General features: G+C 43.5%; 1 protein-coding gene across 3 annotated transcripts in view; it reads left to right on the top strand.

Annotated features, from left to right (window-relative positions):
- The window catches only part of EPB41L4B (erythrocyte membrane protein band 4.1 like 4B), a 128,463-nt gene that overhangs the window by 80,292 nt on the left and 29,577 nt on the right, over window positions 1-18,594 (top strand). For all 3 annotated transcript variants that reach the window (XM_042912976.1, XM_042912974.1, XM_042912972.1), the window contains exons 16-17: window positions 15,596-15,810; window positions 17,901-18,019. In XM_042912976.1, coding sequence (XP_042768910.1) covers window positions 15,596-15,810; window positions 17,901-18,019 — 334 coding nt within the window. The remainder of the gene's footprint in view (window positions 1-15,595; window positions 15,811-17,900; window positions 18,020-18,594) is intronic.

Raw genomic sequence — 18,594 nt, 5'->3', positions numbered from 1 at the left:
CCAAGGCAAGGCATAAGGGGGCAGGGAGAGAGAAACCTCAAACTACTGTTCAGGAAAGAGTCCCTTTGCACATGAAAAGTAGCACATTTTTAAGAAGGCCCCTGAGGCATCTAAAAGGTGAAGCTAATGTGAAGTTGACATTCAGCAGAGCCTCAGCAAAGGAAATCTTAAATAATCCTGCAAATTGGCAAACTTCCCCAAATTAGGGAACCAAAGAATTACTTGGACAGCTTATTAAAAATGGAGAGGTGCCTGGGTGGCTCAGTCAGTTAAGCATCCAACTCTTGCTATCGGCTCAGGTCATGATCTCATGGTTTGTGGGTTCGAGCTCTGTGTCTGGCTCTGTGCTGACATTGTGGAGACTGCTTGGAATTCTCTCTCTCTCCCTCTCTGTCTGCCCCTCCCCTGCTTGTTCTCTCTCTCTCTCTTTCTCTCTCTCTCTCAAAATAAAGACACTTAGGAGATTTCTAGGCTCTACTTAAGTGATTGGTGGTAAGACCTAAGGAACCTTCATTTTAAGTCACCAGAAGAGTCTGAGACAGGCAAGTACAGGACCTCACTTTGGAAAAGCACAGCTTCCTATCTGGTTTGCCTTCTTCTTCTTTTTTTTTTTTTTTTTTTTTTTGTTCCACTTTAACTCTCATTAGAAAGGCCAACTCTTTTCTTTAGATTAGGCATGAATCAAACAGTAAATGAATCCATCATCATAAGTAGCTAGCTATGTTTTCACTTATTTAGTAGGTTCACAGTGAAGCAGAAGAATGTGAAAAATCTAGTGTTTCTTTCTATGGCCTTCCTTTCATCATAACGTCCCTCTCCCAAGTCTGTCAAACGGAATCCGTCGTCATCCTGCGCTCCTCACTCCGGAAGCAAGGGGCTAGAGAATTGCGTCCACTGGAGCTGAAGGTGGCATGGACACACCAGCGTAGGGACCCGTGCCAGGCTCAGAACCCAGCGTGGGGAAGAGGCAGAAGTTTGCAGAAGCAAATTGGCAGGATGCTGCACGCTGCTGAGAGACAGACTGCAGGTCCAGTGTGGAGAGGTGACTTTGTTGGGACATGTGCCCCGCAGTTTTCTGACGAGGTGAAATGTGAATGCTTTGGAGCCCCACAGGGTTTGAATCCCAACATTGCCACTCACCAGCCATGTGACCTTTGTCCGGTTTCTTCTCTGTGCCTCATTCTCCTCATCCCCAAATGGAAGTGAATGACAGTAGGTATGGAAGGTGCTCTGCACAATGTTTGATGCTGGCTGGTGGCCAGTTTTGGTGGCTTTTGAGGTTTAAGGCCTTAGCGGTCCATGTGGTGAGAAACAGGTCGAGGATATTCAAAGTCTTGCTCAAGGAATGGCCTGTGTTAAAGGTTGATAGCTTGAGACGTATGGTCTAAGTTTAGCAATGGAAAGGGGTGCTTGGTTCCAAGAGAAAGATCAGAAGGAAGAGGGTTAACACAATACATAAAGACACGTCTCTGAAACTCTAACAAGCTAAGAGCAGAAACACCGTGGTGATCTTTTGAGAGGAAATAAAAAGAAAAATGATATTTCTGTCTGAGAATACTAGGAAATAACTGGCCAGGCAGAATGTGGACAATGCTTTCCCATCTGCACGCGGCAGAACTGGCAGAGGAAGGAGTTGGGGAGACTACTGAGGATCCATTCTGCTGGTACAATTGGGACCCAAAAGTTGGGAGAATTAAAACAGCATCCGCTCGGTCCCCAACTTGTCTAGCTTAGTATTTCATTTTACACAAAGCAGAGAAGGCTTTTAACAATTAGGTGACTAAGTAGAAAGTCAGTAATCAAGAGAACCGCCGTGCTTTTTCACTTATTTTAGGAGGTAATGCATTGGCAAAAATTCAGACAAAAATATACAAAAGTTATTTTTCCTTTCCACCTTCCGATTCCCTAGTTTCCTAGTTTTTCCTAGAGGCAAACGTTAGCGTTTCTTCCTCTTAATCTAGAGCTATTCCGCGTATAAACAAGCACATGTACTTAACCAATCAGTATTGATGGTCATTTAGGTTGCCTCAAATCTCTAAAATTACAGTTTTTCTGCTGTGCTTATATATTCCATTTATGTACATGAGCAAATCTGTCTGTAGGTAAGCTCCCTGAAAGTAGGGGTGCTGGGTAAAAAGATATGTGCGTGTTTAATTTGGACATTGCCTAACTAAATTTCACCCTAAAGATATTCTACCTAATTACACCTCCTCTCCCTGCTCCCTCACCCCACCCCACCAGCGATTTGAAGGGCCTCTGTGATTCTACAAAGAGGAAGCTACAAGAGGAAGCTCCTAGCCTTAGCTAATTCTTTTCAACCTTTGTTAGTCTGATGGGTAAAAATCAGAATTTCCATCTTAACTGTATTTGTAAGCAAGGTTGCATACCTTTCCATCTTTCTGAACGTCCACATTTGTTACTTATTTTCTCTGAACCATCTGGAACCTCTGCTCTTTTGTCGTGCTCTTTAATAAAGATCAGACTGATGAAGTAAAATTAATCATATCATCATAGCCTTTTTAATAGTGGAGAAAAGGATAGAAAGAGTTGATATTTACCAGGCATTTTTTGAAAGCAGATTTCCAAAAGCTTAGGTAACAATCAATATGATATGATGCCCTGGAGATCAGAAAAAGGAATACGGACAGCGTAAAAACAGCCAGGGTGAAGGACTTGATTTCTAACATCCATATTTCCTTTCCTGTTTGGGAATTTGTTGAGAACTTTCTACTCCAACTTCTTAAATACCCACTCCAACATTGTGAATTTCCCTGGTGCATTGACCAGGGAAGGAGGGATTTACTTTTAGTTACAATTAAAGTTCTAACTTATCAGATATAAAATCCCACTTTATCCCAAGAAATGCCGGTGGTTTTATTGGAGGAAAGGCTGCAGAATTTAAAACACCAAAACTGCCGTAGTCTGGGCAATCCACTAAATAGGGTTAGAATAATTAGAGGAACATCCCCGTAGGCTCATGTCGTAAGAAACCCGCAGAACCTACCTAATCATCCCCTACTGAATTGTGAATGGCTTAAACATCACTTTCTGCAGCTGAAACCTCAAAAGCAAGAGGTGTTGCTATGCTAACGGCTCCACGGGCTTCATTCCGTGGCTGAATAATAGATGCTCTATCTATAGTCAAGGCAATTAAACAAGCCCTTAAAATTGGGCCCAGTGTATAGCTTCAGAGGCTAACTGAGGATGTTTATGCTAGAAGCTTCTGGAAAACCTACAAGAACTGAGGAACAGAGAAAGGCTCATTTGAAGAGATTTTAAGACACTAACAAAAGCCAAAATAGATGAATCCGCATCGGTAGCACCTTGGACACACACGCCCGGTGTTCAGCTCCAGGGCCTGCTCACGCTGGTATCTTATGCAACTCGAATGTCTCAAACCTGCCCTTAACAGAGCGTGCCTTTTATTCATCGAACCTGAACTTCATTCTGGAATGGATAATGGTTTCATTTCATTCATTCCGGTGAGTCGGCTGGTGTCTGCAGAGTGGAAAAATAACTCTGTCAGCGCACGCCCAAGTCTGCCATGGCTCTCGCGAAGTGTAAAGACTGGCTCCTTGAGACGTTATTCTTCACAAGTAGTAGCCGCACTTTCATGGCAACAATTGTTTCGTCGTGCCGCTCCTCGAGGGCTCCCGTGTGATGCTGTTTGGGGATGCATTTAAAGCAGTGGCCGGGGGTGAGTCTGTTCACGCTGTTACCCACCTGGGGAAAAAAAAAAAAATCTTCATTTTAAAGCAGAAAGTGGGCACTGGAATGCAGAAATGAGAGGCCAAAAAAATCCATGAGAAACCAAGAAGGGAAAGCACTGTTAAATTTATTACAAGTGAATGTTGTAAGGGAAAACAACTATATTTGTGTCAGTATTTTTTTTTTTTAAGGCAGGAAAGAGATTGAATAAACTCTTAGTCATGAGTCTCTGTGCAAAAATGAACTCATGGAATATTTATTCTCTGGGCTCAGATCCTGCAATTGATCCGGAATTGCTAAAATCCTAGATCTCCCCACAGAGTTCTAAAGCTCTTCCCCACCGCATCGTGCCTCAATCAATCAGAGAGAGGTTATAAACTTATTAAGAGTAACATTAGGTTAAAACGATTTTCTGGCAGAAAACCGTCGAGGCCTGCTGACCCTCTTCCAGCCATTCACTGAAACCGTCTGATGACCAGTTTCACCAAAGGATAATTCCAGACTCAAAGGGGGGGCACCTATCCTACCCGGTCTCACACAGGACAGAGACCCAGCTGCCCCCGAACCCAAAAAGGCTCTCCTGACTGCTTCGGGTACAGAAGATTTTACAGTTTTACAGAGGCCGTTTAATGTTAGGAACAACTGGGAACTCATGACCAAAGTGAAGCTTTTATGAATAGACACATGATAAATTACCAAAGGAAAATTAAAATTTAATGCACTACAACATTTATTCAACAAATATTGACTGTGTTTCTATCCTATGCCAAGTACTAAAATGGGCACCGGGAATTGATGTTGAAGAAGACGCACAGCCTTTGGCTACAGCCAGTTAATAAACTAATCAAAACAGCTTCCATTCTTATGGATTCAACCATTACCTGTGCTAACACTAGAATTAGCTCCAGGCTGATTGCTTGGAAGGTGTCTTGAAAGAAATACAAATTTGAAAAAAATTCCATCTGCCAATTAGTAGTCTATAGAAAGGAATCTAAACCAAGCCAAAAAAATATTATTTTGACCTTTTCAGACAAGGGGAAAATGAGGTCATTTCATCTTTTCTTTCTCGTCACTTTTTTAAAAAAATGTTTATTTTCGAGAGAGAGAGAGCACAAGCAGGGGAGGGGGAAGAGAGAAGGAGACACAGAATCTGAACCAGGCTCCAGGCTCTGAGCCGTCAGCACAGAGTCCTGTGTGAGACTTGAACTCACAAACTGCAAGATCATGACCTGAGGTGAAGTCAGATTCTTTTTTTTTTTTAATTTAACATTTTTATTTATTTTGAGAGACAGAGCAGGAACGGGAGAGGAACAGAGAGAAAGAGAGGGAGACACAGCATCTGAAGCAGGCTCCAGGCTCTGAGCTGTTAGCACAGCGCCCGATGCAGGGCTCAAACCTACGAACCGTAAGATTGTGACCTGAGCCGAAGTCAGATGCTCAACTGACCGAGCCACCCAGGTGCCCCCTGAAGTCAGATTCTTAACCAACTTGAGTACCCAGGTGCCCCTCTAGTCACTTAAAAAAAAAAAAAATGAAACCACTAAGTTACTGTAAGAAATCAACCCTAATTAACAGACCTAACCCTCAAAACGTGTCACGTTCCTAAGATTGTTGATAGAAAATTTCTCCTCAAACCCATTTTTAAAAAGCTAGTTTTTCAAACATATTCTCTGCTTACAAATAGTATGCTTGCACTGAATTTAATAAGAACTTGTAGCAGTATGTTAGTCTAATGACCTATTCTGCTCAGCCTCTACTAAATTAAAATTGAAATGAGTGACAGGTATCCTGGAAACCATGATGAGCAAATGCACCTTCTCATCTCTCAGTCGGACATGGCACAAATCAAATTATTTCACTGAGCTGTAGTTCCTGGCATATAAATACTTACTAGATGTTTGTCCAAAACTGCAGTATCTGGGGCCCAGATAAGTGAATGAGTTACCTGAGGTCACATAGCTAAGCAGTAGCAAAACCAAAGCTAAGTGCCCACCAGAGTTGTTTTTTTCTAAGTTTACTTATTTATTTTGAGAGAGATGGAGACAGCGTGAGTGGGGGAGGGACAGAGAGAGAGAGGGAGACAGAGAATCCCAAGTAGGCCCCACACTGTCAGCGCGGAGCCTGATATGGGGCTTGAACTCATGAAACTGTGAGATCATGACCTGAGCTGAAACCAAGAGTCAGACGCTAAACTGACTGAGCCACCCAGGCGCCCTGCACCCCCCTCCCCGCCCCCCCCCCAGTATTCTTTTAATGTCATTGTAATGCTCCTTTCATCCCAGGCAAGGAAGTCTCTTAGCCCTTCAGAGAGCCCTGGGCTCTGGAGTCAGGTTGCCTGGGTTCAAATCCCAGCTTTGCCATGTACTTACTGTGTGACTTGGAGAAAGTGAATTAGTCTCTCTGTTCCCATTTCCTTACCTGTAAAATAAGGAAATAATAATTGTCCCTTCTTCAAACGGTGGCTAGAGGATCAAATAAGGTGATAGATGGCACAGTGCTGGGCAACCAAAAATGTTAGCTTTTGAGTTTTTTCCTCTGTGAGTATTTAGAGAGCATGATTCGTGCACTCGTGTTCAGCCAGGAAGTATGATTCTGGCTGACACCATCTGCTGTAAAAACATGGTAGCTGAGATTCTGCTAAGAGCCCCAAGTGGAGAGCCACAGTTCAGCCTAATGGACAGGACATGGGCGGGCGGAAGCTTCTCCTTGTCCTGGTCACACATAGAAAGTGGCATATTTGTATAGCACACCGGGGTAAGCAGACCAGGCTGCTTGAGCAGCAGCCCATCCAAGGTCCAGCAGTTGGGCAGCTCTACTGAGATATTTGTCAGTATCCCCCTGATGCTTTAGCTCTGACTAGGAATGTGAAATTGTCCCCACTTTGGCTAAAAAGTGGGACACAGGAGCCAGGTTGCCCCCACCAGGCTCCTCTAGAAGGTGTTTAGAGAGGCTGTGTGCTGTGTGGGCTACCTAGAAGCTGTTCCTGCCTCCAGGAATCCTGCCGTGGAGTTAAGACAGGTTCCATGAACAGATGAAAGGGTTATTCGGTCCAGGCAGCACACAATAAGTGCAGTGAGCAATCTAGACACGATGCCAGAGGACTTTGGATAGAGGATACTCATTGTGTTTTCCTAGGAGAGACTTCAAGCTGGCACAATATCTATGGGGGATTTCTTGGCCATCCAGACATTGGCATTTCATTAAAAGCAGAACATCTGTTGATTTCTTGGCTTTCCTGCCTGATTACTTTGTTGCTTGGAAGGTAGAAGAAACACTGGCAGTGTTACTCTTATTAATTGTGGACAGCAAGGAAGACTGACTAGGTTGGAAATGTATGAGTGGCAAGATCCTTGGGAAAAAATGACTCTTATGTCTTGAAATTGTTCATGTGAAATGAGTAGAACTCAGGGTTTAATCCTTCACATCAAAGAGAAGATAGGCCAAAAAGGGAATATTTTTCATATGGACTATGTATCATAGATCATCTGAAAGAGAAAGGCTTTTAGGGGCCAAAATTTTAAATAGTATTTGAAGGGGCACCTGGGTGGCTCAGTGGGTTGAGGGTTTGACTTAGGCTCAGGTCATGATCTCACGGTCAGTGGGTTCGCGTCCCGCATCAGGCTCTGTGCTGACAGCTCGGAGCCTGGAGCCTGCTTTGGATTCTGTCTCTCCCTCTCTCTCTGTCCCACCCCCACTCATGCTCTGTCTCTGTCTTTCAAAAATGAATAAATGTTAAAAAAAAAAAATAAAAAAATAACCAGTATTTAAAGAGAAGGAAGGTAGAACATATAAAAACCAAAGAGGTGTAGACCTTTTTTTTTTTTATATGTTTGTTTATTTTGAGAGAGAGAGGGAGAGAGAGAATCCCAAGCAGGCTCCACACTGACAGTGCACTGATGCAGGGCTCGATCCCATGAACTGTGAGATTGTGACCCTAGCAAAAGTCTGATGCTTAACCAACTGAGCCACCCAGGAGCCCCTTAAAGGACTTTTAAAGTTTTACAGATGCATGGTTTAGTTGTAGCAAAAAGATGAACAACTTAATGACAGCTAGTCTTGTTGTCTTAAGATTTTATTTTGAAGTAATCTATGATAGCCATTCTTGAGGATGTTGTATGGGATTCATAGGACAGAATTTTCCTTTTCAGCAAGGAAACCAGTCAATATGCTAACTCTCAAGGGTGAAAAGAACAAGGTGAAGGAAATTGAAGTACAAGATGAGAGAGTAGTCAGGAAATACTTTGCCGTTTTGCAATTAGTTCAGGCCTTCAGGCTGAGAAAAATGGCCATGAAGAATAATGAGAAAATTCATATGTCATTGCTGAGTCAGCATCGCTGTGCTTTGAAAAACTATGGAGTCTTGGGGAAATGCCAGAATAGACGGGGAAATGTCATAGAGTTTCCTGAAAAATGAGTTATGAAAACCGGACTGACAGGCTTGCTTGATGGTGATATAGAAAAAGAACGAATTCTTCTTGAAGCACTTAGGGAAGGGAGTCATGTTCACTTAGGAATATAGCATGGATTCACTCCACATAAGCGATGCTAATCTTTCAAGATTCTTAGTAAGCTAAGAAAAAGGACTATCTTGAACCTGGTTAAGTAGAATGTGTCAGAAACCAAACTTTAATGTTGAAACACTAGATAATTTACACACTTCAGAAATAAGGGTGACTGCTGATATTCAGTATGATGCTGGAGGCCTTACCAATGCAATAAGCCAAGAAAACAAAATAGGCAATAAATGCCAGAAAGGAAGAAACAAAATTATCTTCTTAAAATACAAATGAATTACATTTAATAAGAGAGTTTAGCAAAGTACCCAGAGGCAGAAATATCCCAAATATCCTAAAGTCAGTAATTGTGTGTATCTAGTAGAATAAAATTAGAGGAAATGTAATAATAAATGAAATCTCATTTTCAATTGTGACAAAACTGGAATATACCTAGGGATTCAATTAATAATATATGTTGCTTTCCTTCAGGGAAGAGTTCAAAAATTCTGACTGAAGGACATTTTAAAAGATCTGAATAAATGGTGAAAAATATCATATTTCTTATGAATACTTTCTCTCAAATTAATCTGTAATATTTAATGCTCCAAATCAGAATTCCAATGGGATTGTTTTGGTAGTAACTTGAGTTGTGAAGTAATCTGGAAGAGTAAGTGCATAGGAATAGTCAAGAAAAAAGAAGAAAAATGATGGGGGAAAGGGAACAGGATTTATCGCATCAGATCTTTAAAAACATATGTTAAAACAAAAGTCATTAAGACAATCTGGTGCTAGTTTAGCAATAGATAAATAGATTGGTAAGAATAGGAAAAATCCAAAAACAGACACAAATATGTGTATTTTCACTATAAGCATCTCTGCCACGAGCATTTTTGCTGCAAACATTTTCTCTGCATAACTACTTGGCTGTAAGGCAGTTTTGCCTTGAAAGATAAAATCATGAAAAATAAAAGAGGGCCACATCCATTAAAAAAGGGTACAATGAGACGTGAAAAATGAGTAACAAAACTGGAAAGACTTTATTGCAAAATACAAAATATTTTAATACATCAAAAATGTATAGTGTAGATTCATGACAATACTGCAAAAACGAGTGATTTCATTTTGTAGGTTGGACCTCAGCGCTTGTCTTTAAACTCTTCTGTTTATAGTATTATATATATGTATTTTTTTTGGCTTGTTGATCTGTCTCATTTGGCATTACACTTTTACCTTTGTCACTAAAATTTCTTCCTTCATTAACCGAGGTAACCATCCAAGTGCTAGGATGCATTTTTACAGCTGGGCTTAGTGTTGTTTTCTAGAAGCCTTCTACAGTGTTGTTTGTTCTTGGCATATGGTCACATATCTCTTGCTAGCTGTTCCAAAGGTCTATGGGAAAAGTGGAAGAAATGCTAAGGCTGTAATGCATTTGTGACTGACCTTTGTTAACATTGTAACTGATGTATTATTTTCTAGAATAGTATAGTGGGCAGTCTGGCTTTGCACTCTCTTATTTCACACTTCCAGTAAGTTTTATCACCATATTTTCTATCAAGTTGATATACATAGTTATCATCCACTAATTTAAGACCACCACATCTATGCATCACCGTGTAGACCATTATGAGGGCTAGCTAAGATTTATATGATATAAAAATGGAAACTTTGCCAATGGAGAAATGAAACCAAACTGTCAGCCAGCTATTTTATATTTTACAGCAGAATTCTCTCACAGCCAATTAGATATGCAGTGAAAATGTTTGGGGTGAGAAAATGCTTGGGGCAGAGATGTCTATGGCAAAGATGTTGACAGGAAAACTACCTAGAACCTGTGGTGGATGTTGTGCATCAGTCACGGGCAATCAGGAAAACTGAAGCCCCTCTAGGCATTTCTTACAGGGAATTGGTTCCACAAGGGATGAAGAATGAGGAAGCTAACTTGGACAGCAAGGCAACCCAGAAATTAGTAACACTAGAACTAGAGCTGGAGGGACACAGGGACAAAGGGAGGTGGCAGTGTTCCAGAGCCCAGGAGCTGGGGCCACAGGGACCCCGCAGCTACTGCTGGAAACATCACCTGAGGCAGGAAGAGATGGGGAAGAAATACCTTGACTTGTCTCCTTTTCCCAGTCTCTTTCACTCGTGCATACCACTGGCCAAGTCTACCTAAAAGCCAGAGGGCAGGGAGGCTGAGAAGTGTATTTCCTTGGAAACAGAGCAGGTGGGTGAGGGCAGAGCAGAGTGGGGATCTGAGAGCACCCAGGAAAGTGACTGCCACATGCAGAAGGTGGCATTTCAAGTTAGTGGGACAAGGATGAATTATGCCTTTGGTGATGTTGGGACAACTGGTTGTTCGTTTCAGAAAAAAAGTGAGAACTTTTCCTTACAATATGCACATAAACTCTTCCTCCCTATTGGCTCTTCCCTAGGCTACCTCAGGTGGCCCTCCTCACCTAACACTTATCAAAGCACCTGTCATACTGCCTTGGACTTGTTACTCAGCAGCGAGCTCCTTGAGGGCAAGGACAACCCCCCATGCCTACCACAGTGCTAGGCACAAGACTTAGCACTCAAATAGTTATCGAATGCGTGGATACTTAATTTTTATCTAACCAGTATTCATTGAACGCCTGCTGTGTGCTTAGCACAGTGGAGGATATGAAGACATGTGACGTGACAGTCTCTGTTCCTCCAGACCTTACTGTGTCGTTGGGAAGGCAAGATGTATACATAAGGTTGTCTCAGGCAGTGAGGTTCTAAGGAGGTCTTAGGATTTTCCCGATGAGTGCATTTGCTGCCTTAAATAGAAGCCAAGACAGATGGGAAGATGTAGCAGATGGGCAGCAAGCAGAGAGGCAGTAGTCCTGGATTGTGTCCCAGGCTCAGCTACTTACCCACGGCGTGACCCGGTCACCTCGTTCCCCCGGTGAACCCCGATGCCCCATATGCAAAATGAAGACGTTGGACCAGGACAGTGGTTCTCGGTCCTGGCTGCACATTCGGATTTAGAGATAGATGATGACGTAATTGGTCTGGGGTAGGGGATAGACCCTGATATTTTTCAAAATCTTCCCTGGCGATTTTTAGAAATCAATTTTATAAAGATCTAAATTAATAATCATACAATTCACCAGTTTAAATTGTACCGCTCAGTGGTTTTTAGCATTTTCGCTAAGTTGTACAACCATCACTACGATCTAATTTTAGAACATTTTCACCTCCCCTAAAGAGACCCTGTATCAGCAGTTACTCCCTGTTCCCCCACACACACAATCCTCCCCAGTCCTAGGTAACCACTAATCTACTTTCTGTCTCTATGGCTTTGCCTATTCTGAACACTTCATGTAAATGGAATAATACAACACCTGGCCTTTTGTGTCTGGCTTCTTTCACTCAGCATAATGTTTTCAGGGTTCTGTTATGTCATAGCATGGGTCAATATTTCATTCCATTTTATGGCCAAATAATATTTCATTGTGTGACTATACTACATTTTATTTATCCATTCGTCAGTTGATGGACATTTGGGTTGTTTCTGCCTTCTGGCCATCATGTTTAATGCTGCTACGAATATCCATGGACAGGTTTTTGCATGGATATGTGTTCATTCCTCTTGGGTATATACCTGGGAGTGGAATTGCTGGGTCATATGGTCACTGTATGTTTAACTTCCTTGACAACTGCCAGGTGTTTTCCGAAAGCAGCTGGACCATTTTGTATTCCCACCAGCGGCGTATGGGGGTTCCCCTGGTGATTTTAATATTCACATCTAGGGTTTAAAACCACCAAAGGGAGGGTCTCCATTTCTATAATTCTGTGGTTTCTTATCTAGGATTAGATGCCCAGGGCTGCCTCCAGGAGCCCATGTCGCCCAGAACTTGGCTGAGCTGTAGAGTGTGTGGTGTGGTTGGCTTCTGAGAGCACCTGATCATTCTGGCCTCTTTGAGAGAAAGCCTTGTGGGTTCTGTTTTCCAGCTCAAGACCTTCCCCAATTTTTGCCCTGCCCTCCTCACAGTTCTGGCACGGATTCTGGAGAATTATTGTGAATAATACCATTATTATACTAATTATAATATTTAGTATGTAATGGTATAGTAATACTAATATACTAATTATTATAATACTTTAATTATAACTAAATATAACTATAGTATTTTAATTGTAACATTTCAAATAATTACCCCATTATCCAGTATGCGACACGTTTTGATTGAGCATGCTGGGATCCCAGGGCCAAGGAGGGAAGAGGCTCTTGTGGGATCAGGCAGGGCTGTAAGAGCATCCCACCCTCCTGGGCCTGCAGAGCTATGGGCACCCCTAATAGAGTCAAGAAAGTCCTGTATGACACACACACCCCCCCCCCCCCCCAGTAGAGCACTGGCTTCTCTGGAGTTGGAAGTAGAATGGGAATGGGGGCTTCCTCTGAAAGAAAGGAAGAGAAGAAATTAGATCCGATTCGACTTCTCACTCACCTTTACTAACAGGGCACGTTGCTCACCTTCCGTAAGCCCCAGTGTAACACAAGGCATCAGCAGCTTCCTTGCGGGATAACTCCAAAAGTTAAACGCTGAAGTACCTAGGACAGTGCTGGACACACACCCTGTTCTTCCACACCAGATTTCTTCTCAACTCTCAGCTCGTGGAAATAGAGACTGAAGCCTATATACCCCTCCTCTATCACCCTCTCAAAACTAGGACTTGAGACCTTCTTTCCAGAACGCCAGAAGCCTCATGAGCTTCACTCTCTGTTGACAATGAGCACAGAGCTGGTCTCATTTCCTGAACTTTAACCAGTGGGACCCATGGTTCTGGGGCTGCTGAGTCCTGCTGGACCCTCTGGGTGGGCCTGACCTTCTCTGAGGTCCCTGTGAACAGGGCAGATGCAAAACTCTAGTGGACGCCATTTACATCGTAGTCAATGTGTAGGGCACCCCCTAGAGTTCTGCAGGGAACAGTCCATGAGACCATGAGCAGAGGTTTCCTTAACAGACCCACAAGTCTATAAAACTCCGTGAATTAGCATCTCCAGGATGGTGGTCCCTCATGTGTATGAGCTGAGAGAGCTCCCAGGTCATTCTGGTCCTGCTTAGAAACCTTTGCTCTTCTGGAGACCCCTGCCCTGACAAGATTCAGGCAGCTTCTCTGACCCTCATCTATTTCTCTTCCCATTTGTCTTGCTCAGTCTTCTCCGTAAGTAGCTGTGAAAGGAAAATCACACATGCATATTTTATTTGACATGTTATTAAATGCAATTTATCATTCCCTGCATATATATTTATTTTGCTGTTTAACTTTTCACTCTGGGTTTCCTTGAAATAAAAAATCACACACTTTTACCTTGGAAAGACAAGTACATGATGCCAATGCTCTATTCTAAGTCCATGGCAGACATCACTAATCAATCACAGCACTCTTTCCTCCTGAGCTGGGCACAACCTCAGACTCCTTCTTGATCTTGCATTCCAAGCAGAGGGTGAGAATCACTTAGAGCTGGCACAGGAGATGGTGTCTACTTGCCATTCCTCAGAAGGTCTTACTCAAAGCTTTCCAACTCCACCTCCAGCCCTGAATGTACAGCAGGTCTCTGCTATAGGACATCTTTCCCCTTGGGTGTTCATTCTCCTATTCAGGGTAATCCAAGATGAGCCCTAAATTGGGAAGCCCTCCATCCTCCTAGGCTAAAGGGAGTTTTTTGTGTTCTGAGCTCCCAGTCTCTGTGCCTCCTTAGGACAGACATTATTTTCAACATACGTGAGAGACAGGAAAATAATGCCAACAGGCTTTGGAATCCACACAGCTGTTGTCAAATCCCAGACCCACAGCTTCATTAATCCTCCTTCCTTTCTTCCTTCCTTTCTTCCCTCCCTTCCTCCCTTCTCTCCTTTCATCGAAAAAGTATGGAACACCTACTGTGTACCAGGCAAAGGTCTCTACATCTATGAAATGGATATTTTATGTAAAATAGCTAGCACAGCACCTAGGACACAGCAAGTACTATATAGATAGCTGGAAGAAAGGATGATTTTCAGACCTGGAAATGCAGCCAGAATCACCTGACCCACCTCATGTCACAGAGGAGAAAACAAGCCCAGGGCAACTGTCCAGGGTTCCTGCACAAGGTTAGGGCAGAACTAAGACTAGAACCTAGGCATTTCTACTTTTTGTTGCCCCCATTACTGGCTGTGCAGAGAAGCTGGATACCCTTGGTTATGTTTCACGTTGGAGAAATGAGGCTGGGCTGTGACCCCCAGAAGCCAGTCACACCTTATTCATGTCCTTACAAACACATGTACCATGTAAGACTGTCCTGAGCAAAGTCTCCAGGAGGCAGCCAGTGTGGACAAGAACAGCACCCTGGCTCCAGCTCTGTAGGCAATGGGCTGAAGGAGAGAGCAGATGCAGGGAGAACAGTTAGAAATCTGTTTCAAGGGGCACCTGGGTGGCTCAGTCGGTTGAGTGTCTGACTTCGGCTCAGGTCATGATCTCACAGCTTGTGAGTTGGAGCCCCGCGTCAGGCTCTGTGCTGACGGCTCGGAGCCTGGAGCCTGTTTCGGATTCTGTGTCTCCCTCTCTGCCCCTAACCCACTTGCATTCTGTCTCCATCTCTCTCAAAAATAAATAAACATTAAAAAAATTAAAAAAAAAAAAGAAATCTGTTCCGGGAGTCTCAATGGGAGATGACATAGGCTTCCCTATCAATAGGGCAATTTTGGTAAAAATGGAGAGAGCAGTTAGAATGAAAGATGTCATGGCATTGCCCCAGGAGGTGTTTCTGCATGGTGGGGTGATCAAGAGGAAGAGGAAGTGAATCTGACTTCTGTTTGTGTCATGATCTTGTCATGGGATGGCTACAAAATTGTGTGTTGCTATTGCTTTTTATTTCCTCCTTCTATATAAGGAATGTCTTTTTTTTTTTAATTTTTTTTTAACGTTTATTTATTTTTGAGACAGAGAGAGACAGAGCATGAACAGGGGAGGGGCAGAGAGAGAGGGAGACACAGAATCTGAACCAGGCTCCAGGCTCTGAGCTGTCAGCACAGAGCCCGACGCGGGGCTCGAACTCACGGACCGTGAGATCGTGACCTGAGCCGAAGTCGGACGCTTAACCGACCAAGCCACCCAGGCGCCCCTTTTTTTTTTAATAGAAGCTATATAACTTCAAATTAAGAATTTGTTAAGGTTTGAGATCTCTGATATACACAAATTTCCACTTTCTGCTTTTTCTTTGAACGCACTGTTGCCATTGTGTCCTGTTTTACAGTAACCATGTGGGTCTGTTTGCTGAACCTACTTCTCTTGGGTTTTAATGGCCAGAGAACATCTTTTAAAGTACACACGGGAACATCAAGCCTCTTTACTCTTCTAAATCCTGACTCTGACACCTTCCACAGCTACCCGCTCCCTTCCCCAGGGCTCAGCAGCGCGGACCGGCTGCCTTTTGGCATCGAGGAGAACGGGGGCACGCCTTTCACTACCAAAGCTTCAGGAAGGCACCACCACCACCACCACCAGCACCAGCACCACCCAAACTATGGCCTCTCGCTGACTCTGGAGAACAAGGAGGGGCCTCTGAGATCCCCAAACTCCAGCAGTAAATCCCTTACAAGTAAGTGAGTAGGAGTGCAGAGGGCAGGGTGAGGGGAGGGATGCTGCAGGGCACGGGCGGCTTTCCTGGATCCTCAAGACAGGCCCTTTCAGCGCAGCATGAAAAGACAGTAACATCAGTTCTGGGTCGCCAGGTCTGGGCAAGAGCAGGCAAGAGCCTTGTGCATTTAAGCAGGAGCAGCTGAAGGATTATGGGTTACCAGTAAACTCTGATTTAATCCAATGTGGCGGTGCTCTCTCCACCTCCTTCCTTAGCTGTTTCTATTTCCACAGGCTCAAGTAATAGCAAGAGGACAGAAGCCAGGTGGCTAGAATCTGTACTTTCCTAATTACAGGAAAACCCCTTCTGTCCCATTTCCGACTTCACCTTGCGAGAGCAAAGTGATGTCAGGGAGGCCCAGTGTTTCGGGTCCCAGTGAGAGAAGTTGGGAGATGGAGACTAAGCAGTTCACAGCATTTTTAGCAATAGGCTAGGGTGATTTTGTATCTGTTACAACTAATAACAGTGGGCTTGCATTTTATACGTCTGTTATTTTGGTTTTCTAGAAAATCTCTTTTATTATACTTTACCAAAGAATTGTTCTGCAACAGACTGAGGGGGAAGAGCTGGTTCTTTATCACACACGATGGGCAAAAGCACTGAGGTAGAGACAAGAGGCTTCAATTCTGGTTTTCACTATTGAGCCAAGTTGCCTCTTGGACCCTCAGTTTTCTCATCTATGAAATGGGATAGAGGATGTCTAGTTTATGACCAAGGAATCTTCCAGCTCTGACATTTCATGAGTCTGTGAACTGGTGAAACGGATGAGCTAAGGAGCCTTCACCTGTAGACCACAGGGGATAATTCTAGGTTGAGCCAGAAATGGAAGTTCATCATTCACTTGGGGTTGAGGAATCAGAACTTGATCCCCTCATCACTATCCACATTGCCTTTCTAGGCCATGCCTCATCTTTTTGTAGCCAGATGACCGTAACAGCCCCCCTAAGGGGTACCTCCTCCAATGCAACCTCCATCTTGTAGCTGCCGACCTGAGAGCTCTCATCACAGGCAGCTCTGACCAAAGACCTTTCAATGGCGTGTCACTGTCCTGAGACAAAGGCCATGTGGCCATACACAGACCTTCCCAGCCCAGCCCCTGCCAAGGACCTCAGCCTTCCCCGAGTCCTCACTACACCCCAGCCACCCAAAACTCCTCTCCTCTCACCAAATACTGTGCTGTGCTCCCAGCTCTGTCCTTTTGCACCTGCTACTCCCTGTGCCTGGAATGCTTTTCTCCACCTTAGTGACCTCCTACACATTTCTTCCGGAACAAGCTCAAATGTTGTCAGTGGAACCTTCTTTAACACGCCTTTCTGATTCCTAGCTTTGGAGTGACTTCCCTTCTGCCCCTGTAGCAATTAGATAATTTTATCACTCTTATGTGGATTATCTGCACATGTCTCTGTCTTCCTCACTAAACTAGAATTGTGCCTCATTTATCTTTTTATTCCAGCTGCCCCGATCCCAATTGCAAATAATACTTGGTACAAGTTTTCGTATGTAATGAATGTTTAATAATTAATGTATATTTCACTGTATTAATGGATAAATAGTAGCCAGTGGAAGGAGTGGTGGCAAACTAGTCCAAAATAGTACAGAAATCAAAATCCGTGAATTTGGTTTTAGAAACGTAACATGGTTTTCAAGGAACATTCATATGCCTGTGAGCCTCAACGCTCATCTTTCTAATTTGCATAGTGTTTTTCCATTAATAAAGCATTTGTACACAAATGACCTCACTTAATAGTCACAGCAACTCTGCAGGGTGAGTAATTTTATTTTCATTTTAAAATGGCTCAGAGGCTCAGAGAGGTAAAGTGACTTGCCCAAGGCCACCCAGCTCATATTGGCAGAGTTAGGCCTTGAACCCTGGATTTTAGGTGTTCTCAGAGCCCATCAGCTGGCCATATTCAAGGGATTTAAGCTGCTGGGGGAGAAGGCAGATAGAAAGGGTACTAGGGATCAGGCTCTGGTGAGCATCATTTATCACACATATCTCTATCACATATATATTTCAACCTCTCTTTATTCATTCCCCTGGCCACTTGTAGAACTGAGTCCAGGAGGACCTGCCCTGTTCAGCGAAGCTGCTGCCCATCTAAAGAAGCTGGAATTGGAAACTGTGAAGGCGGCGGGACCCTGGCCTGCTCTGCACATCAACATAAATAAGGTGCAAAGGACCAGGGGTGGGTGATGACCATGGAACTGGGGCTCACGTCAAACATCTGATTATTGCCCTGGCCCACCTCCTAGTTTATGTGCCTTTGTCTTGGAGGGATTTCTATCTAATTTTTCCTGACATTTCTGTTCAGTCTCTTTGGGTGAATTACAGCACGAGGAATTGTGCTCAGTGCTGAGGCTAATGGGCTGGACGGATCTGTTAGTGATCTCTCCCTCCTTCTAGAACTAAAGCCCAATGAGGAGGCACCCACATTTACCACCTTCCATTTTTACCTCTCTATATTGGTCTGCTCAGGCTGCTATAACAAATTACCATAGATAGGGTGGCTTAAACAACAGATATTTCTCATTCTTCTGGAGGCTGGTAGGGCAAAGATCAAGGTGTCAGTCAGTTTGATTCACTGGTAAGGACTCTCTTCCTGACTTGCAAATGGTTGCCTTGTAACTGTATCCTTACCTACAAAGAGAGCTCACTCTTTCTTTCCTCCTCTTCTTCTTTTTTTTTTTTTTTTAATTTTTTATTTTAGAGAGAGAATGTGTGTGAGCAGGGGAGAGGGGCAGAAG

Source organism: Panthera leo, chromosome D4, assembly GCF_018350215.1.
Source record: "Panthera leo isolate Ple1 chromosome D4, P.leo_Ple1_pat1.1, whole genome shotgun sequence".
Lineage (NCBI taxonomy): Eukaryota > Metazoa > Chordata > Mammalia > Carnivora > Felidae > Panthera > Panthera leo.
This window is presented reverse-complemented; position numbering and strand designations above follow the sequence as displayed.